Genomic DNA, 18,233 nt, shown 5'->3' with positions numbered 1-18,233 from the left:
AATTCAATGAAAATTGCTGATTGGGAACCAAGCCTGATTATGTTCGTGAGTGGACATAAACTGGAAATTCGAATACTGAAAACTGACAAACTGCCAGATTCCAAGTCAATCTCAGTACGTGTATATTCCAAAAGGAGCGAAAATAAATTCGGCCAACTTAATGTCACCTTGATTCAAATTCCTCATTCACAAATTTCGTACCCCAGTCCTCAAATGGCTCAAATGGCGGTTCATAATTTGCAGCGGTTTGAAATATTCCAGCTGCGTGACGACTGCCTGTAAAAGCATCGAGTCTGGACCAGACAATCCAGTGACTGAAAGCACAAGCAACACTGTCGGTGACAGCACACATTCAAGTCAGTGACCCTATCGAAACAAAACATAGAGTGTGATTTTGTACCAGGGTCCCCGCAGGGTACATATACACAAAATCTTAGATGGTGGCCAGACAGTAATATATATCCACAACTTCAGGTCGAACGGGAAGTGACCTACTTTCAAAGGGAAATATTTTCAAGCGAAACTAAACTGTTTTGATGCTTGACACACAAATCACAAACTTAGTGATTGTCAGTGTTCACTCAACACAGTGGTGTGACTATGTTTCTGGTTTACATTGTGTTTGGAGGGTCATATGTGTGTGGTATGTATCTATTTTCGGAAAACGAACTTAATATTTCTATCAACTGTTAACGAAGTTTTAATGGCGATTATTTGTTTTGTTTGCAGGTCTGGCTTCCGTTACTACTGAAAACAATCACACTGTCACACGTGTTGGCTACGATGTTAACATAACCATGATCCCAGCTAATGTCAGCTTCCCATATAACGTATGGGTGAATGGTTCAGAAGCTGTTAAACTGATAGTGATCGTGCCTAAGTCACACCGTGTAGTGGTAATCAACAGCAGTCACACCGGCTACACGACCAGGATCAGATACACAGGGGAGGACTCACCATCACAGACCGGACAGCTGAGGTTTACCATCTACAATGTTACTGTACAGGACGCTGGTACCTACTCCTGTCAAGGAACTAATGAACAGATCATTCCAGGATGTAGGCAGGTCCTCATTGTGTCACGTAAGTACATAAGAAATTAACCACATAATGTTTCAAGAAATAAATGTACGTAATGAAAAAAACAATCATAAAAACGTTGTTGCTGGTATCCTTAGAGTTGTGTAGAAAGTAAAACCGTTTGGAGTATAAGGATAAGAGCGGGACAATACTTTTCAAAGTTTTCAGGATACTTTACGTATTTCGCAAGGCCATGTCCTGCACGTCACGATCATCGCTTGTGCCTCTCAGTTGTGTCACGGGAAATGTGCCATGGGGATTATCGATATCACATGTAATTAAAGATATCAAAACCTCATGCCATCGACTACAAATTAAATTTCAAGGCAAAACATAATGAAGAAAAGAACTATATTGCCTTCCCTTAACAGGAAGATGAACTTGAACTCGACAATCTAAATTGAGTTAAAGGGGCACTGATCTAACGCAATTCCCCGGGACTGGTTGTTGCCTTTGTTATTGTTTTTTCCCAGTGAGTACCCGGATGTAGAGCAGAAATCAAGACTAGCTCGCGACCTCTGTTGCGCCATTTGTAAGCGCATTAGTCACTTTTATGGATACCGGTAGTAATAAGAGCGTATGGTCACATTGATCAACAAAATGAAATACAGTTTTCAAGATAATAAGGAAATGTAGGCATCTTTGTGGGTAGCATCGGTAATGGTGACGAAGTTTTGATAAGTCACTTGCTTGGTAATTTTGCGATTTTCGTTTACACTATTTTGACTTGCAACACAAAGTAAATATTTCACCTGAGCATTGCTTTTTTTATAGTGTGTATATTTTTTTACTGTCAAAATGTGTAACATATATATTAAACGTCTAAATATTCAGTTATTTTACAAAGTGACTGAAAAACATTTCCATCTGTATTATTATGATAACGAATTCCAAACATTTTGATGTTTAATGTCATCACCAAGAGACTGAAAATGTTACGTTGAAAAGTACATTTCTATGTTGTTTGGCTTCTAATCCTACATAATAATCTGTTGTGATGTTTGTAGGTCCTTTTGATCGTCTTAATCAATCTGGACAGATTTTTTAGTCAAAATAACTGAAATATTTACACATTTTAAAAATTGCCTGAGAGAATCACATTTTACAAATTGACGGTAATCTATACACGCTTACAAAGGAAATGACCTGTGAAAACAACGTCTATCGCGCATTGAAGAATTTCCCAACCAAGACGTAGAAAAACAAGAACGAATCGGTTCAAATGAAGGAAAACAAAATGCAAATACCATAATTACAACTTACCAAATTTATGTGTATAAATAGGCAGCTTCCTTATTCGAGGAATGTATCCGTGAATATCCACACAAAGGAATAATATCCCACTCGTCTGCAGCTATACAAAAAAACTTATTCGATGTCACGTGTCTCTGTAACTATTAAATATTCTAAAAGATATATATATCGTTTCGGGTGTCAAGTCTCAAGGGTCGGCTGAGAAAGGCCACGTGACAACTATTTTCATTACGTCGACGGTTCCTAAAAAATCCATTGAGTTTGATAACAATGAGCAACCAATCAACGTATTATCAGTTAACCCTTTGAACAAATTGTATGTTGTTTTTACATCGGCACTTCACGCCATGATATGAGTGTATTCCCTTTGTTTTAGTAAACCTAGACATGTAAACACTCACTTTTGACATATCAGTGATTAATCAATCAACGTATTTTCTGTTAATCCTTTGATGACTAGGAACGATCCGTTGATTTACAAAAAAAAGTATATCAACTGATCATTCATCTCTTGCTGGGCTACCACGTGCATATTACATAACCTCACTTCAAACCTGTATTTAGATTGAATAATTACCCCAGACACAATAAATACCAAATGAGAACTTTTGTCAGGTAATCTAAGTGGTGCTACCACTAATTGTACCTGTAATAAATTCATTAACTGAGCATCAAGTGAATGACGACAAATACACAAGTGTAGGGTTATACGAGAAAACGTGTATGACAACAAGGGGGTAGTAATCGTATTACACAATCCGAAATCCGAAAATGCTTTCACTGCATGGATATGGATACTTTTTTTAGTATTAAACTATAACCATCTGGGGTATTTCCAAATGACGACTTCTGAAGAGCTGCGCCGTTCTTTTTTTCTGTTTGTTTAGGCTGAAGAAATTATTTAACATGCGCCCTTTGTCGAATCTTTATAGATCACAGTTAACCAATCAGTGTTTATGCAAAAATGCGTAAAACAAATATTGCCTCCAGCCTCCAAGTTTATTTAGCTGTCCTTGCAGACGGTAGCCCAGTCTCTGGTCACGCTCAGTTGCGTTGCGTATCATCCGGGTACTCACGGGGAAAAAAAACAATAACAAAGGCAACAACCAGTCTGGGGAATGGCGTTAGATCAGTGCCCCTTTAAGTTAGTGCGATGGAAAACTGACGTGATCTGTGTAAGACACTCATCGTTGATGATAAGATATGATGAGGTTCGAATATTACAGTGATATAATGGTCGATACTTAATGATAGAACATTCTTGATTCGAACTCCATTTACTCAGTATATAATACGATGCAATGATCATGATTTGGCCTTGGTAGACTGGTTTAATATTGAAGTATCAATATTTTCAACAGAGAGGCCGGCCCCACCTAACGTCACAGGACCTGCTTCAGCTGTATCAGGTGAGAATGTCACCCTGACGTGCTCCTCCTCCTCCCGGAGTCTGCCCCCGGACCACCCCCCACTGAACATGATCTACACCTGGAGGAGGAACAGAATCATGCTAGGATCTGGTGACGGGTCTCACACAGGCGGAGATGACCTGACAATAACCCACATCAGCAGAAAGAACCAGGGAGACATCTACACCTGCCAGGCTGTGGAGGAGGGGCTGGAGTCTGACTGGAGTCACGGACATGTACTGGATGTTCACTGTGAGTAAGAACTTACCTTGTTTAGGGTATGAGAACGAAGTAAATCTTATCTTTGCAACTGTGGTCCTGAGTGACAGTTTTGTAAGAACTGTATTGGCTGAAGTAATATGTGTTGTGTACAAAGAGCCTGCATACCCTGAATTATTATTTTCAAAGTTTGTTGGCGGGTCGGATTAGAATTAGAGACATCATAGACAAAGTTTCAGCTTCATGGGCCTACAGTTTCAGAGGATATACCGAAAATGCATGATCACTATAACAATAGTGTCACAGCACTGTAGCTCACCTGGATATGTTGTCCAGAGTTATTATAATCATCAAAGACAGACACTTAACACTCAGGGTAAATACAGGGGATCAACACCTAATGCTAAACTATATAGTTTGAACGGCATATGATTACATCATAAGAAGATGCATGGATGCTTAAGTTCATATTCCTCAGTCTGGCAATTCAGAGAAGGTTACCGAGTCAAATGTGCATGTTTTGAGAATGTATGAGCTTGGTAAAACACAAAAGTGAAAACAAAGGTCAAAATTTATAATATTGCGAAAAACCGGAACGTATGAAACCCACAATCAACTAAACATATACCATATACCATATATTTTGAACAAACATTGCTGAGTAGTGGTCATTTACCGACCAACATTGGCTTCAAATGTTTACCTTGGCACTAAAACAGATATGTCTATGTTGCTTTCATCTGTTTGTTCAGCGAGTGGTGGTATAGTGATAAGAACGATATCTCAGGTTCCTGATTGTGTCATTTATGGACCATGAACATGATAGAAGGGTAGCACCGGATCATATTTCCCATTACACTGCGATACGTGCTTTCTGCATTCCTTGTCTAAGAATACTTTCCGCTTGAGTACATTCTACCTGGAAGAATTCCTTGCAGGTACCATTTAATGTGTGCGCCATATGCACTGTTGCTAATCACCAATTAAACGATCCCTTTTTTGTCAGTGTGAAATTATAAAATCGGCCTCGTCCGACGTCCCTTGTACACAGGTCGGTCCGTCTCTTAGCATTGAAACTTATTCTACTCCAAATTTATTGAACATATTAATTTCATGTTCACATGCCAGATTCTACATCCACTTTCTACTTGGAGGTTCGACAAATTCAAATGTCCACCGCTGCAGTACATTTTGAAATTTAGGTAAATCCTAGTTGCAATCTCCTCTCCTCAGAAAACGTTGGATATATTCTTTACAACACTTCAGAGGACCCGCCTTAAACATGAGTGAGTGAATATGGTTTAACGCCACTTTTAGCAATATTCCAGCAATATCAAGGCAGGGGACACCAGAAATGAGCTTCACACATTGTACCCATGTGGGAATTGAACCCAAGTCTTCGACGTGACGAGCGAACGCTTAAACCACTAGGTAAATGTCTAAGACCTGTATCACTTCGGGCTTTCCTCACACATAAAGCCGACACACCGAGATATAACTGGAATAATGTTAAAAGCGTTGTTATACCCAACTCAATCACTCACTCTCGCACTCATTCATCCCTCCTTCCCCATCCTTACCCTCCCCCTTGTACATGTGTATTTCCAGTTGTCACACACGTACATGTCACAGAAACAAACCGCACATGTTTATCTCGCTATTCACACATATATTACAAAACCAAGCTGTACTCGGAAATCACATTATACAGGATCAGAAGGATCCGCTGTCGCGTGCAGTAGCATTTTCCGTTTAGCTGGTGATACAGTGTGGAACTACTGACCAAAGTACATCAAACATTCCAGATGGACCTGACCAGATACAGTTTAACGGTGCAAGTGACAGGCTAAAGGCAAAAGAAGGGACACCTATCACAGTGAGATGTTCTGCTGACTGTCACCCCGCCTGCACTGTGACCTGGTGGGACACATCCAGACAGAGGGAGATCACAGGACAGAGGGGGGATATGTTGTATATACCAGCTGTTGACAGATCTGTGGCTGGACAGTACATCTGTCACGTCAACAACAGCTATGGGAATACATCACGGAACCTGACGCTGGACGTTTTCTGTAAGACTCAAACAACATTAGCGATAGACTTTAGTAACAGAATCAGTGGTATGCGAACATTTATTTGGATAAACAAACCATGATTGATAACATGTTCAGTCATCTCAGCTGCCGTAAACTCTGTTGTTTTCAGAGTTATTATTGAAACGAGTATCTCATTAATGCATTATTTAAATTACCATGTGACACATTAATATTCAACCTTATTTCGTGTGAAACATAGCTTATTCAGTATAATGCTTCCGATAAACAGAACAAGAAAAAACACCACACCCGGCAAAACATGTGCAGATACAGAATGGCTCTGGCATGATATATTCCGAGGATCAGCCGTTCTGATTGTACCACCCATTCCCATTCATTTAACAATATGGATCAAGCGCCGAACACACACACACACACACACACACACACACACACACACACACACACACACACACACACACACACACACACACACAAACAAACAAACAAACGAACACATTCCTAGAAGTTATCTCTCCAATAAGATTAGAAATATAATAAACTGCAAGTATTGCATTTTGAATGTTCCAGTTACTGGAGTTGGCGTCGCTTCGACTGTCCCTGTGGCTGCTGTCTGTTCTGTCCTGATCGTCGTCACCGCTGTGGTCGTCATATTTCTTGTTCGTAGAAAACAGAAACGTGAAGGTAATACTGTATGGAGTGAGTGTGAATGAGTACAACGTGAGAGTCACATTAACTATTCTACCATAATATTTTAGAATCCTGCATTCTGATTGGTCCCCAACAGTATTGGATTCACTTTAGGCCATGAAGACCAGATTACCGCGAACAAAATATTCAGAAGCACTTTTTGGGAAAACCCGCACGTTTGGCAATTTCAAATATGGATCTCACTTCATTAACGTTGCTAAATAACGTGTTGCGGTTTCTCCATTATGACCAGTAAATGTGGCAGTATATTTCAGGAGAAACACGTTAATAACAAATATTTAGAGAGTGTAAAGAGTTATCGCGTTCGGTTTGGAATATATGTTTCAAGTTTCAGATCTACGTTCGAAAGTTCTATATCAAACACTCTGGTGAGTGAGTTGGGTTTAACGCCACTTTTAACAGTATTCCAGTTATATCACGGCGTTCAAACACTCTACGTTTATCTTCTTAATGAAAACATGAATGAACTGGTTGCTTGCACATCCACCAGGCATTGTTGGCCTGTGCTCACATTAGTGACCATTTATCAAGATATCAGAAACCGCCCTTCAGTTTTGTTAACTACGAATGAATCCTGTATTCAGCTGATCGATTCATGTCAACGAAACAATTATTTTTCCTGAATAAGATAAATTCTGGGTTTAAAATTCTTCCTGGAGTCTACTGTAATGTGGTGTGTACAGCTAAGTGTACATTGTGTGTCATCAAGCGAGAATAGTTCGAGTCTCAATATCAAAGTAAAATTAATAAAATGAAAAAATATTATCAATACGATATACTCGAAACAAGGACGGCATTGTTGTTTTCACTATTTAATTAGATGAATAGCTGTTTAAGGTTGTTGTTGTTGTGGTTGTTTTTGTGGATGTTTTTGTTGTTGTTAACTGCAGTGTCATACCATCAGAACAACATGAAAATGACGGTTTTGGTGAGGGTAGTGTGTGTCTGGGTTGGGAGGGTGGCTGTAATGATCATCGTTGTTATCAATATTAATGGGTCTAATCAGTTATTTAGGTTTCTTCCTTGTCGTTGACTTTGAATAAACGAAAAGACGGCTATGCTTCCATGTCCTTGATGGCCATTATTAGTAATCACAAGGATTTGTGTGAGGAAAAAGAGTCTGAAACCAACGTTTAAGGAAAAGTATTACTACTGAGATAACCTTTCACTATCGTAAATACAGTAGGTCAGACACGATGTTAAGAATGGAATAAAATAAATGTATATATTCATTTCACAGGTATGCAATGAAATGATTAATTAGTCTTTCTGTTATTTATCTTGAAATATGTATCAATAATTATCTAAAGACATTTCTAACTTTCAGAGAGGGGATACATTCATAACCGGTGAGTACATGCTGTCCATCATGTCACTGACCTTGCATAGTCGGATGAATAAAACTGTATATATACAGTTAAACTGATAGTGTATTACAGATTATCTAATAACAAGTTTGCCTTGATTAGTTCTTTCTGCTTTAATCATTTTGAATTCCTTTCCCTTAGCATGGTCAGATATACCCGGGACGAGGAAACAGATGGAAGCTACCAGGAAATAGAACGTTGGTGTCTTAAATAATAATTAGTCATTCAACGCCATTGCAATTATATCGGATTACGCTTCTTAAATTTTACAGGGTGATCGATAATCATTACATGAATAATGTAATCAACCCTTCCTTGAAAACAGTTCGTATTCTTTGATTTGGATAACTTTTAATGGACATACTCTTAAGTCATAACTTATCACTAACATTAATTTGTTTCTGTCGTCAAGTTGTGACTTCTGAGAAACGTTTAGCACTCACTGACCTTTTAAAATCACGAGTCACACTGGCTCTTTTACCTCAGTGCAGCTTTATTTAAACTACTTAATCGCGAAAGAGGAAACGAGTCACATATCATAGCATACTTCAACCTATTTACCATTAGGTTCAAGGTATGCAATGACAAGGAGTCATCTGTTATTCATCTTGCATGTTGTATGCATAATTACTTGCCCAACGTTGTAACTTTCAGAGGGAGGATCCATTCAAAATCGGTGAGTATCTGCCATTGATCTTCAAGTGAAATGAATAAAAAGTTACTCTCTACGCAATGATATGGTCTTGCGTGGCCATAATAGCGAAACTATATACAAGCTGTTTAACACAATGTAACTTGAAAATGTTTCACAGCTTATCTGTAGGGTAACTTGTGTCTTATTTCGATCTTTTTTTAAATTTTCATTGTCACCAGCGTGGTCTCATATGCCCGGGATATGGACAAAGATGGGAGCTTCCAGGAGATAGAAGGTTGGTGTCTTGAGGTTGTCTGATGGTGTAATGACCAGGGCCCACTTGCACAAAGCGTTCTTAGCGCAAAAATGATCGTAACTCCCATACTTTAACATAGACTTACGATAGTCCTCGGAGTCAAATCATGAAGGATGGCATACTGTAAAAAACGAGAGGAAAATAATTACCATTTGCTTAACGGTATTCATGGAATGCCACTGGACATTAAATAATGAGAGAAACACTAACGGGTAAAAAGGAACTTTGCTTCATATAAAGATCACTGAAAATTAATTTATTCTGAATTTAAATAATGCATCTTTCAATACATATCCATCAAGACATCATCGACTTTAATGTCGTGGTTCACAATTGCACATGAATTTTCATGCACAGCGCACAATTGGGATATTTGTTGGGAGCATGATACTCACACACGTGTTTTTTAATGTAAACAGTTCACAATGAATGTTTAGCTGTCCGGTGCTCATAAAATTAACGTCCACGTGCCGTGGGTAAGCCGCGAACAAGAATGGCGCAAAACAAAGTTGGAAGATACTTAAATGTTCACTGAAACACAATAGTATTTCTATTGAGACGTTGTCTACAGCAGCGCAACACTAATGTCACGTGTGACTTCACGTCAACAAAACAAGCAATTCGGTTTGTGTATCGACGGAATCGATACCAAACTGCCACATGAACAGCTCGGACAATTCTTTGGTTGAGTCAAATTAGTGCGCAGCCGGTTCAGGGAGCACAATCTTTGCTGGACATTTGGAACAACATCCCTAGGCTGTATTCAATCATCTGGCGTCTTCAACGCGTCGTCGCTGCCTCGCATGCATCAACGCAAATGGTGGTCACACCCCGTTGTTAATTGAGTGTTTACAGCACCCCTCTTTTCAGGCGTGTTTCTCTGTCTCTTTTTCCCAATTATGGGTTTTGTGAATGAATTTGTTATGATAAAAAATTGGTCAGACGAATGTCCAAACAATATTCAATTATTATTTATGTAACATTTACATCACTTCATATGAAGCACAGTTACTTTTTTCCTTTAGAATACATATATGCGAACGTTCTTATATATTTGTGAAAGAGTTTTATAGATGTTACTGTTCTGCATTTTAGGTAAATATATTTAAACAAATGTTAATTATACTTTTATGCGAAATGATAACATGATACCTAAAATGCACACAAATCCCTTGGTTATTCATTTGGAAATCTAGATCAAACAATAACAATTATACAATAACTATCATAAAATAGGTTAAATAGTCTTCATATAATTCCTGTGAATACCTCACCTCTATCACATCAGTGCCATAAATTCCTGTTTATGCTGAGAACCACACTATAAATTTTTATAAATTTTCAACAGACGTCCACTACACTGCCAAAATATCCATAGTTGTGAGGGAAACCCTATCCCTTGCCAGAGGCGCCACTGTGCATGCGCAAGGCGGGAATCTAGTCACTTCTTTCCTGTGTGTCCTGATGACAACAAGGAAAATTTTTTGTTTGGACATCCGAACACGTGATTGCGTTCCACACTACAAGCATTAGATCGTCTCAAGCTTCACAGATTACAAGCAAAGAGCAGTTCTAGAGCAGTTCTACAAGCAGAACGGGGGTATAGAAGATCGGAGTCTCTAGTAAGTAATTAGTTAAGAAAAGTGTTGTGGGATGAGATCTTCATCTCATAAGCAGACACCTGTCTGTTCGGGCTGTGGACAACACCAAGCTCCGGGGGATCCTCACCCTAGATGTCTCGCATGCAAGAAAAGCAGCTGTACACAGAAGTCAAGGTGCAGTTATTGCGAGCATCTGTCAAAAGAAAAATTTGACAAGCTCTCCAAGGCATGGATCAAAAATCCCGATTATAAAAAAGTCACTAGAGCATCTACATCAAGAAAACAAGTGATTAAGCCCGAGGCGGCAAAAATTAATCACGTGGGTGACAAGCGAGTGTCGCGCGAGGGCGCCGTCTCACCTTATGAGGAAAAGAGACCACGTCGCTCATCCCACTCTCCCTATAATGTTGAGGAGCAGATGCATTTTACTGGTCAATCAGAAAGTACCTCTAACTTGCATCCGGCCACGTCTGGTACGGTCGATCGTCGAGTTTGGACAGAAACTAACGACTTTCACCTTCTGCCGCGTTCCCCCTTTAACGTAAATGAGTTCACGGAAAGAATAACAAATTCTATGTCTGTTATGATTGACACACGCATGCAATCTATGTCTCGAGAAATCTCAGATCTAAAAGAATCAGTTAATCAAAACCGGCTTGGCCAATCAGGGATCGATCACGAACGTAAACAGAGATCTAAGGCTGAATATGGCAGTACACCCTCATACAGCAGACATGTAAAGCAAGGTTACGCTGAATCAGAGGACAGTAGGAGAATTATACTAAGAGACCGAGAATCTCATAGATCTTCTCCCTACCACGCATACCATAGGGATCATCATGAATCACGATCTTCACACCGAAGTATGCATAGAAATACGCACCAGTCACCGTCAAGCAACTATGATAGACGCACTGACAAAGCTCGTGCATATCAGGATAGTAATCCTAAGCGTGCACCCTCTCATACTGCCACACAGTCCTGTTATAGGGCGAAGAAAGCGAGGGAAATTTGTCATCACTATACAGTTATAGATCACGTGATTCCCGCACAGCTTGTCGTAAGTCAGACGACCGGGATTACGATACCCTCAGCCATACGACCCACTCCCAGCACAGCCAGAGTTGGGGGTGCCGATCTACACCGGAGTATTCAGGCTATGGGGACACTGCTATAGAGGAGGATTATAGACCAAACAATTACTCCCTTAGAGATATCTTAGCAGAGCTTTATGAACTAATGCCCACATTAAAACCAGATCAGGACAGTACACCCGTTAAACCCTTGATTGAACGTGCAGGATATGAGGGACCCGAAAAAGGGACCGAACCATACCATACGCTTCCCCCTCCGTCATATTTGGATGACGTCATCAAGAGAACTGAAAATCAATTGAATTGTTCAGTGGGACCTAGTGCTAAACTGAGGCCTGTATTTATTAAATCTGCTTACAAAACACATGATGATCCGTTCTCACTACAGCCTAGCATTGACGAAGATTACTTCGATCTGGTTAAGAAACCTAACCCCAATATGCGCATTGATATGTCCAAGATCAAGAGTTTAGATAGGGTCAATAGACAAATGATGAATACCAGTTCTTACATCAACTGGTTAGCAGCTGGTATTCGCCATGTCATACCACCGTGCAACCAGAGCGAAGATCTTCCCTTAGACACTACCACGGAGATGACTAATCAGAAGACGGGATTTATCCACAGCTCATTATACCACATACTGAAGATGCAGGAAGACCTCCTATCAGCTCAAGTATGGATGTCATCGCCGTTTTTGCTCATGCAAAGAAGACACTTACTTCAGCAAGTTCATCATGTGATGCCAAACCCCTTGAAGAGATCTATGATGTCACAGCCCATTACGTCATCGCAGATTTTCAACGGTAGACTGAAGTCGGTGAAGGAAGCCATTATCTCTTCAACTAACCAGAGATTTCAGGAATCCACCATTTCATTAGCATCCAAGTTACAGAGACAACCGGCGGCTACTCGACCCCAGCGAAGGAGTCCTGGACCCCGACGCGAACAGCCCAACCGGGATTCTTTTCGAGCCTCTACACAGAGAAACAGATCGTATCAACCCAGGTACAAGAGCTCCAAAGTTGATTGTCCCACTTCACAGAAAGGACTTGGCAGAGGAAGAGGCAGTTCCCGTAGGGGCCCCCTCCGGAGATGACTTCACCATAAATCTACAGACCCATCCAGATCCTACCGACTTCGCCTGCCCCACGGACAACGATTTAGCATCACGGAAGACCAAGGACACGTCTATTCTAAATCCAGTCGAACTAACCAATCTTACAAACATCGACTCAAGACTTCCCAAGTTCAAATCTCATCCTATTCCGGGACCTGTCGGGGGCCGTCTTATGCAGTACGCAGACAACTGGGAAACCATCAGAGACGACTCATGGTTACTAGAAGTAATAAGAAGAGGCTACAAACTTCACTTCTTAAAACGACCAAAACTAGTCATTCATCCTACCGGACCCCGATTCCAGCTATCAGGACCCAAGCTAATCGCAGCAGAAGAGGCCATACAAAAATTACTTACAAAAGGAGCTATCAGCACCCTAAAGGAGTCAGGAGCCACCTTCGGATTCTACTCCCCAGTTTTTCTGGTACCGAAGAAGAATTCTTCAGAGATGAGATTAATAATAGACCTAAAAACTCTGAACAAAGATTACCTGGAAAAACCACCCACGTTTCAGATGGAATCTATAAAGAAGTTGAAGAATTCCCTAAGACAAGCAGATTGGATGATAAGCATAGATCTCCAAGACGCATATCTTCACGTCCCCATCCATCCAAGTCATCGTCGATACCTACGATTCGCTGTCAACGGTCAGAGATACCAGTTCAGGGTACTACCATTCGGCATATCCATCGCCCCATGGTTATTTACCAGGATCACCAATCCCGTCATTGGGTTCGCCCATATGAAGCTCATAAGGCTGCACGGATATATAGACGATTTCCTATCGGTCGATCAGGACAAATCACAACTCAGTCCAAACACAGTGTGTCTCATCCAACTTCTCACACATTTAGGTTTCCTGGTTCACTCAATACAGCACCAAGGAGGCACAAGATCTCAGCCTTTACTGAAGGAGGTTACACGTTTATATGCCTTGGTAGACTCAGTGAGTTGCAAGATCGAAGTAAGACAAATTCCGGGCAAGCTAAATATACTAGCGGATTACCTATCCCGGAAGAACAAGATAGTACCCACAGAATGGTCACTACATCCCGAGGTGTTCAAGTGGATAACCCAGATATGGGACATTCCAAACATAGATCTATTCGCCACATGTCTCAACAACAAGCTACCAGTCTATGTCAGCCCGGTACCAGACCCACTAGCACTCCAAGTCGATGCGCTTTCCATGGAATGGAAGGGAATGTTTGCTTACGCATTTCCCACATGGGCTCTCCTAGACAGAGTACTGAGGAAAATAGAGGAAACGGACTGTGTCATAATCCTCATAGCCCCGGCTTGGCCAAAAAGGGCCTGGTTTCCCAGACTTCTACAACTCCTGATACAAGTACCTCTGAAACTCCCAGTACGTCACGACCTATTGAGACAACTAAAGACGGACATATTTTACGGCCGCCTCGACAACCTCCATCTTCACGCTTGGAAGTTATCTCGCATAAGATGCAAGCAGCCGGTTACTCTAAATCAACTGCACGAAGAGTGGCTAGCTCATGGAGACCAACCTCATCTGCATTATACAATAACAGATGGGACAAGTTCGTCGAATGGAGAAGAGGAAAACAGTTACATGGAGATATAACGATACCTATAGTAGCCGATTTCTTGCTCCATCTCAGAAATGACAAGAAATTACGACACGGCACTATCGAAGGATATAGATCAACCCTGTCATCAGTATTACAACACGATGACCTATCTATAGGTACCCATCCAGTACTAAATCGACTTTTAGTCTTTTGCCCTGGAAGATATAAAGTACCACGTACTTTTCCTAAATGGGATCTATCTATAGTATTGTCGGCATTGATGAACGCACCGTATGAACCCATGAGCAGTGCGACATTACTATCAGTCTCCAAGAAAACTGCTTTCCTCTTAGCCATGGCTACGGCGGCTCGCGTGTCAGAACTACACGCTATTGATATCTCCACTGTAACCCATACCAAAGAACGGAAAGCAGTGTCGTTCAGATCGCTCCCTGAATTGGGGGTGAAGATTTCAGAAGTACCTCATGAACTCAGGGTAAGTTGTACTTTGTTACTGGACTGCGCTATTGAGTTAGTAAAACAGGGCAAATGTCAACACTGAAATCAGAGATCGAAGGATTAAGTGATATTCGGTAATCTACATGATAGGAACGTCAATGTACTACCACCGGAAGTGACGTCAAAGGAGTCATCACGCCGGAGAAACGCTAAGATACGTTAAATATCCCTATCCAAAAGGGCATAACGGTAAACCATGTCATGAGTGATACGGGAGAATAGTGACACCGGAAGTGACGTCACAGATGACGTCATCACCGGAAGTGACGTCACAGATGACGTCATCACAGGAAACGACGTCACAAAAGTCTAAGTATCACAAGGGAATATACATATACCCTTCACATGACGCCTTGAAAATTCTATACGTCTAAGTCTTGTAAGTGGACTATTAGACACATCCGTTTAAGAACCCTTTTGGCATATCTTCCTTGGTTTTACCACTTCACTAGTCAAATATCTATGGGATGCTAGATACCAGAACCCGCCGGTCCCTCTGGTGTATACTGGCACTGATGTGATAGAGGTGAGGTATTCACAAGAATTATCAAACAATAGTTATCATTGTGAATAATTTTAAGAATACCACCTCTATCACATCAGGAATTAATCCCTCCCACCTCCCCAAATATCTGCATCTAGTTGATGAGAGTATGGGTTGAAAGAAGTGACTAGATTCCCGCCTTGCGCATGCGCAGTGGCGCCTCTGGCAAGGGATAGGGTTTCCCGCACAACTATGGATATGTTGGCAGTGTAGTGGACGTCTGTTGAAAATTTATAAAAATTTATAGTGTGGTTCTCAGCATAAACAGGAATTTATGGCACTGATGTGATAGAGGTGGTATTCTTAGAATTATTCACAATGATAACTATTGTTTGATATCAGCAGACATTCCGAAGTCATATCGTGTTATTTTAAAAGCCATAATATGATCTCTTGATGACACCTTTAAACATATTTAGTGAGTCATCGTGAATCATAACCTGGGTTATGTAATACGCCATGTTCGAGAAACGGATAGTTGTATTGGTCATATGCATTGTCATTTCATACAGCATTAATCCCTTAAGTTTGGGATATGTCACTGCACGGTAGACATTTTCCTGTGAAGAATCATATTGACTATATATGTGTGTAACTTTTGCCTTACACCAGAAGAGGTGAACGTAGACGACATCGCCCCTCTTGTAGCTGTCTACTCTGTTATGCTCACGGCTGTGGCGGTTGTGGTGACAGCAGTTGCTATTCTTGTCTGCAAGGACCTAAAAGGTAAGGAAACAAATTACTCTCTTACAAGTCAATCAACCTTAAGTTAACCTTTTGTCAAGTATCTGGAAACGCTGAAGTCTTGTTTTGTCAGTGTTGTCTTTTTTGATAAAAATATATGTTTAAAGAATTTGACACATACAACGTTTCTTTACTTTCAGATGGTTACAGCAAAAGGTACATACATTTTTTATTGTTGCAGGTGAAATACTTGAGTTGTATGTTATAATTAGGTCTCGGGGTAACTTCATAACGTTGGAAAACTCCCACCGATATTTCTCCTGTTTCTATTTAATGAGATGCAAGATAATTTGAGTTACCTGAGACAATGATAATACAATAGTTAAATAAAACAATAGCTGTGTTTTCATTTGGAACTTTTGATGGTAATTACTCAAATGAATGTATGCTATGTATGTTTTGTACAGAAGGGTGGGGAAATGTGGTTAAAGTTGTGTTTGTTTTAAGTCGGAGATGGATAATTTGTTTCCTTTCATATAATAGGTTGTATTGCCAGCCGCATTTAAACAACATACATGTATCCTTCACTGTCTGTGAAGTCAATTTCATATGTAAGGTACAGTTTGTGATATACGTTTTACCTTGTAATTATAGATTTGGTGAATATCTCACTGTGGTGGGTGAGAGACTATCCTGTGACATCAGTGATGCACCTTGTGCTGCCATCAACGACGAGGATGCCTTATCCTTGCATGATTATGAGCGACTACTGAGGGAACAGTTCCACATCTACACGTCTCTCCACACTTCCGCTTCCTCCACAGAGGACGACAGTACCAGGTGAATAGTAATATAAGGTGATGTCTCTCCACCCTTCAGCTTCCTCTACAGAGGACCACAGTACCAGGTGCAGCCTGATGTGAGGGAACAGTTCCACATCTACTCATGTCCCAACCCTTCAGCGTCCTCTACAGACGTCCACTGCACCAGGTGCAGCTGAATGTGAAGGAACAGTTTCTCATCTACACGTGTCTCAACCCTTCAGCTTCCTCTACAGACGTCCACTGTACCAGGTACACACTAATGTGAGGGAACAGTTCCCCATCTACACATGTCCCAACCCTTCAGCTTCCTCTACACACGTCCACTGCACCAGGTGCATCCTAATGTGAGGGAACAGTTTCACATCTACACGTGTCTCAACCCTTCAGATTCCTCTACAGACGTCCACTGCACCAGGTGCAGCAAAATCTGAGGGAACAATTCCACATCTACACGTGTCTCAACCCTTCAGTTGCCTCTCCACACGTCCACTGTACCAGGTGTAGCCTAATGTGGGGGAACAGTTTCCCATCTACACGTGTCTCAAACCTTCAGCTTCCTCTACACACGTCCACTGTACCAGGTGCAGCCTATTGTGATGGATCATTTTTCCATCTACACGTGCCCCAACCCTTCAGCTTCCTCTACAGAGGACCACAGCACCAGGTGCAGCAAAATCTGAGGAAACAATTCCACATCTACACGTGTCTCAAACCTTCATCCTCCTCTCCACACATCCACTGTACCAGGTCTAGCCTAATCTGAGGGAACATTTTCCCATCTACACGTGCCCCAACCCTTCAGCTTCCTCTACAGAGGACCACAGTACCAGGTGTAGCCTAATGTGAGGGAACAGTTCCACATCCACACGTCTGTCCATCCATCAGCTTCCTCTAGAGAATACCACAGTACCAGGTACAGCCTCATGTGAGGGAACAGCCAAAGGGAAACGTTTACCCCGATGTGCGATGGAAGGAAAGCTTGAGGCCCTGACGTGTCATATGCATTGTTTCGATATGTCAAGCGGAGGATCACATTGACATTAACATTTATGAAATATTATCGCTTTTAACAGTATTATAGAACATAGCTTGTGGCAGTTACATACCTCCAAACATGGTTCTTCTTTTCAACAGTTTATATTGATTATGTTTGTTTATAAGTGTACATATTGGTGCAATTAGTTCTTTTATGCCTTTATTGTTGTAATTGTCGTCTGTGGTCATTACTGTGTTTGTTTTCATTTATTATTTGG

General features: G+C 40.9%; 1 protein-coding gene across 1 annotated transcript; it reads left to right on the top strand.

Moving 5' to 3' along the window:
• Positions 1 to 722: 722 nt before the first annotated feature.
• On the top strand, positions 723 to 17,826 carry LOC139477162 (B-cell receptor CD22-like). Its single transcript, XM_071259713.1, has 12 exons — positions 723 to 1,083; positions 3,696 to 3,995; positions 5,768 to 6,034; positions 6,590 to 6,703; positions 8,058 to 8,079; positions 8,239 to 8,294; positions 8,752 to 8,773; positions 8,971 to 9,026; positions 16,085 to 16,198; positions 16,357 to 16,372; positions 16,811 to 16,951; positions 17,745 to 17,826. The coding sequence occupies exons 1-12, from the start codon at positions 798 to 800 to the stop codon at positions 17,824 to 17,826; spliced, it is 1,476 nt and encodes a 491-aa protein (XP_071115814.1). The 5' UTR covers positions 723 to 797.
• The last annotated feature ends 407 nt before the right edge of the window (positions 17,827 to 18,233 follow it).

Source organism: Haliotis cracherodii, unplaced genomic scaffold (assembly GCF_022045235.1).
Source record: "Haliotis cracherodii isolate W230 unplaced genomic scaffold, xgHalCrac1.p SCAF_31, whole genome shotgun sequence".
NCBI classification, from domain to species: Eukaryota; Metazoa; Mollusca; class Gastropoda; order Lepetellida; family Haliotidae; genus Haliotis; species Haliotis cracherodii.
Note: the sequence above shows the minus strand (reverse complement) of the source record. Positions and strands in the feature narration are given on the sequence as shown.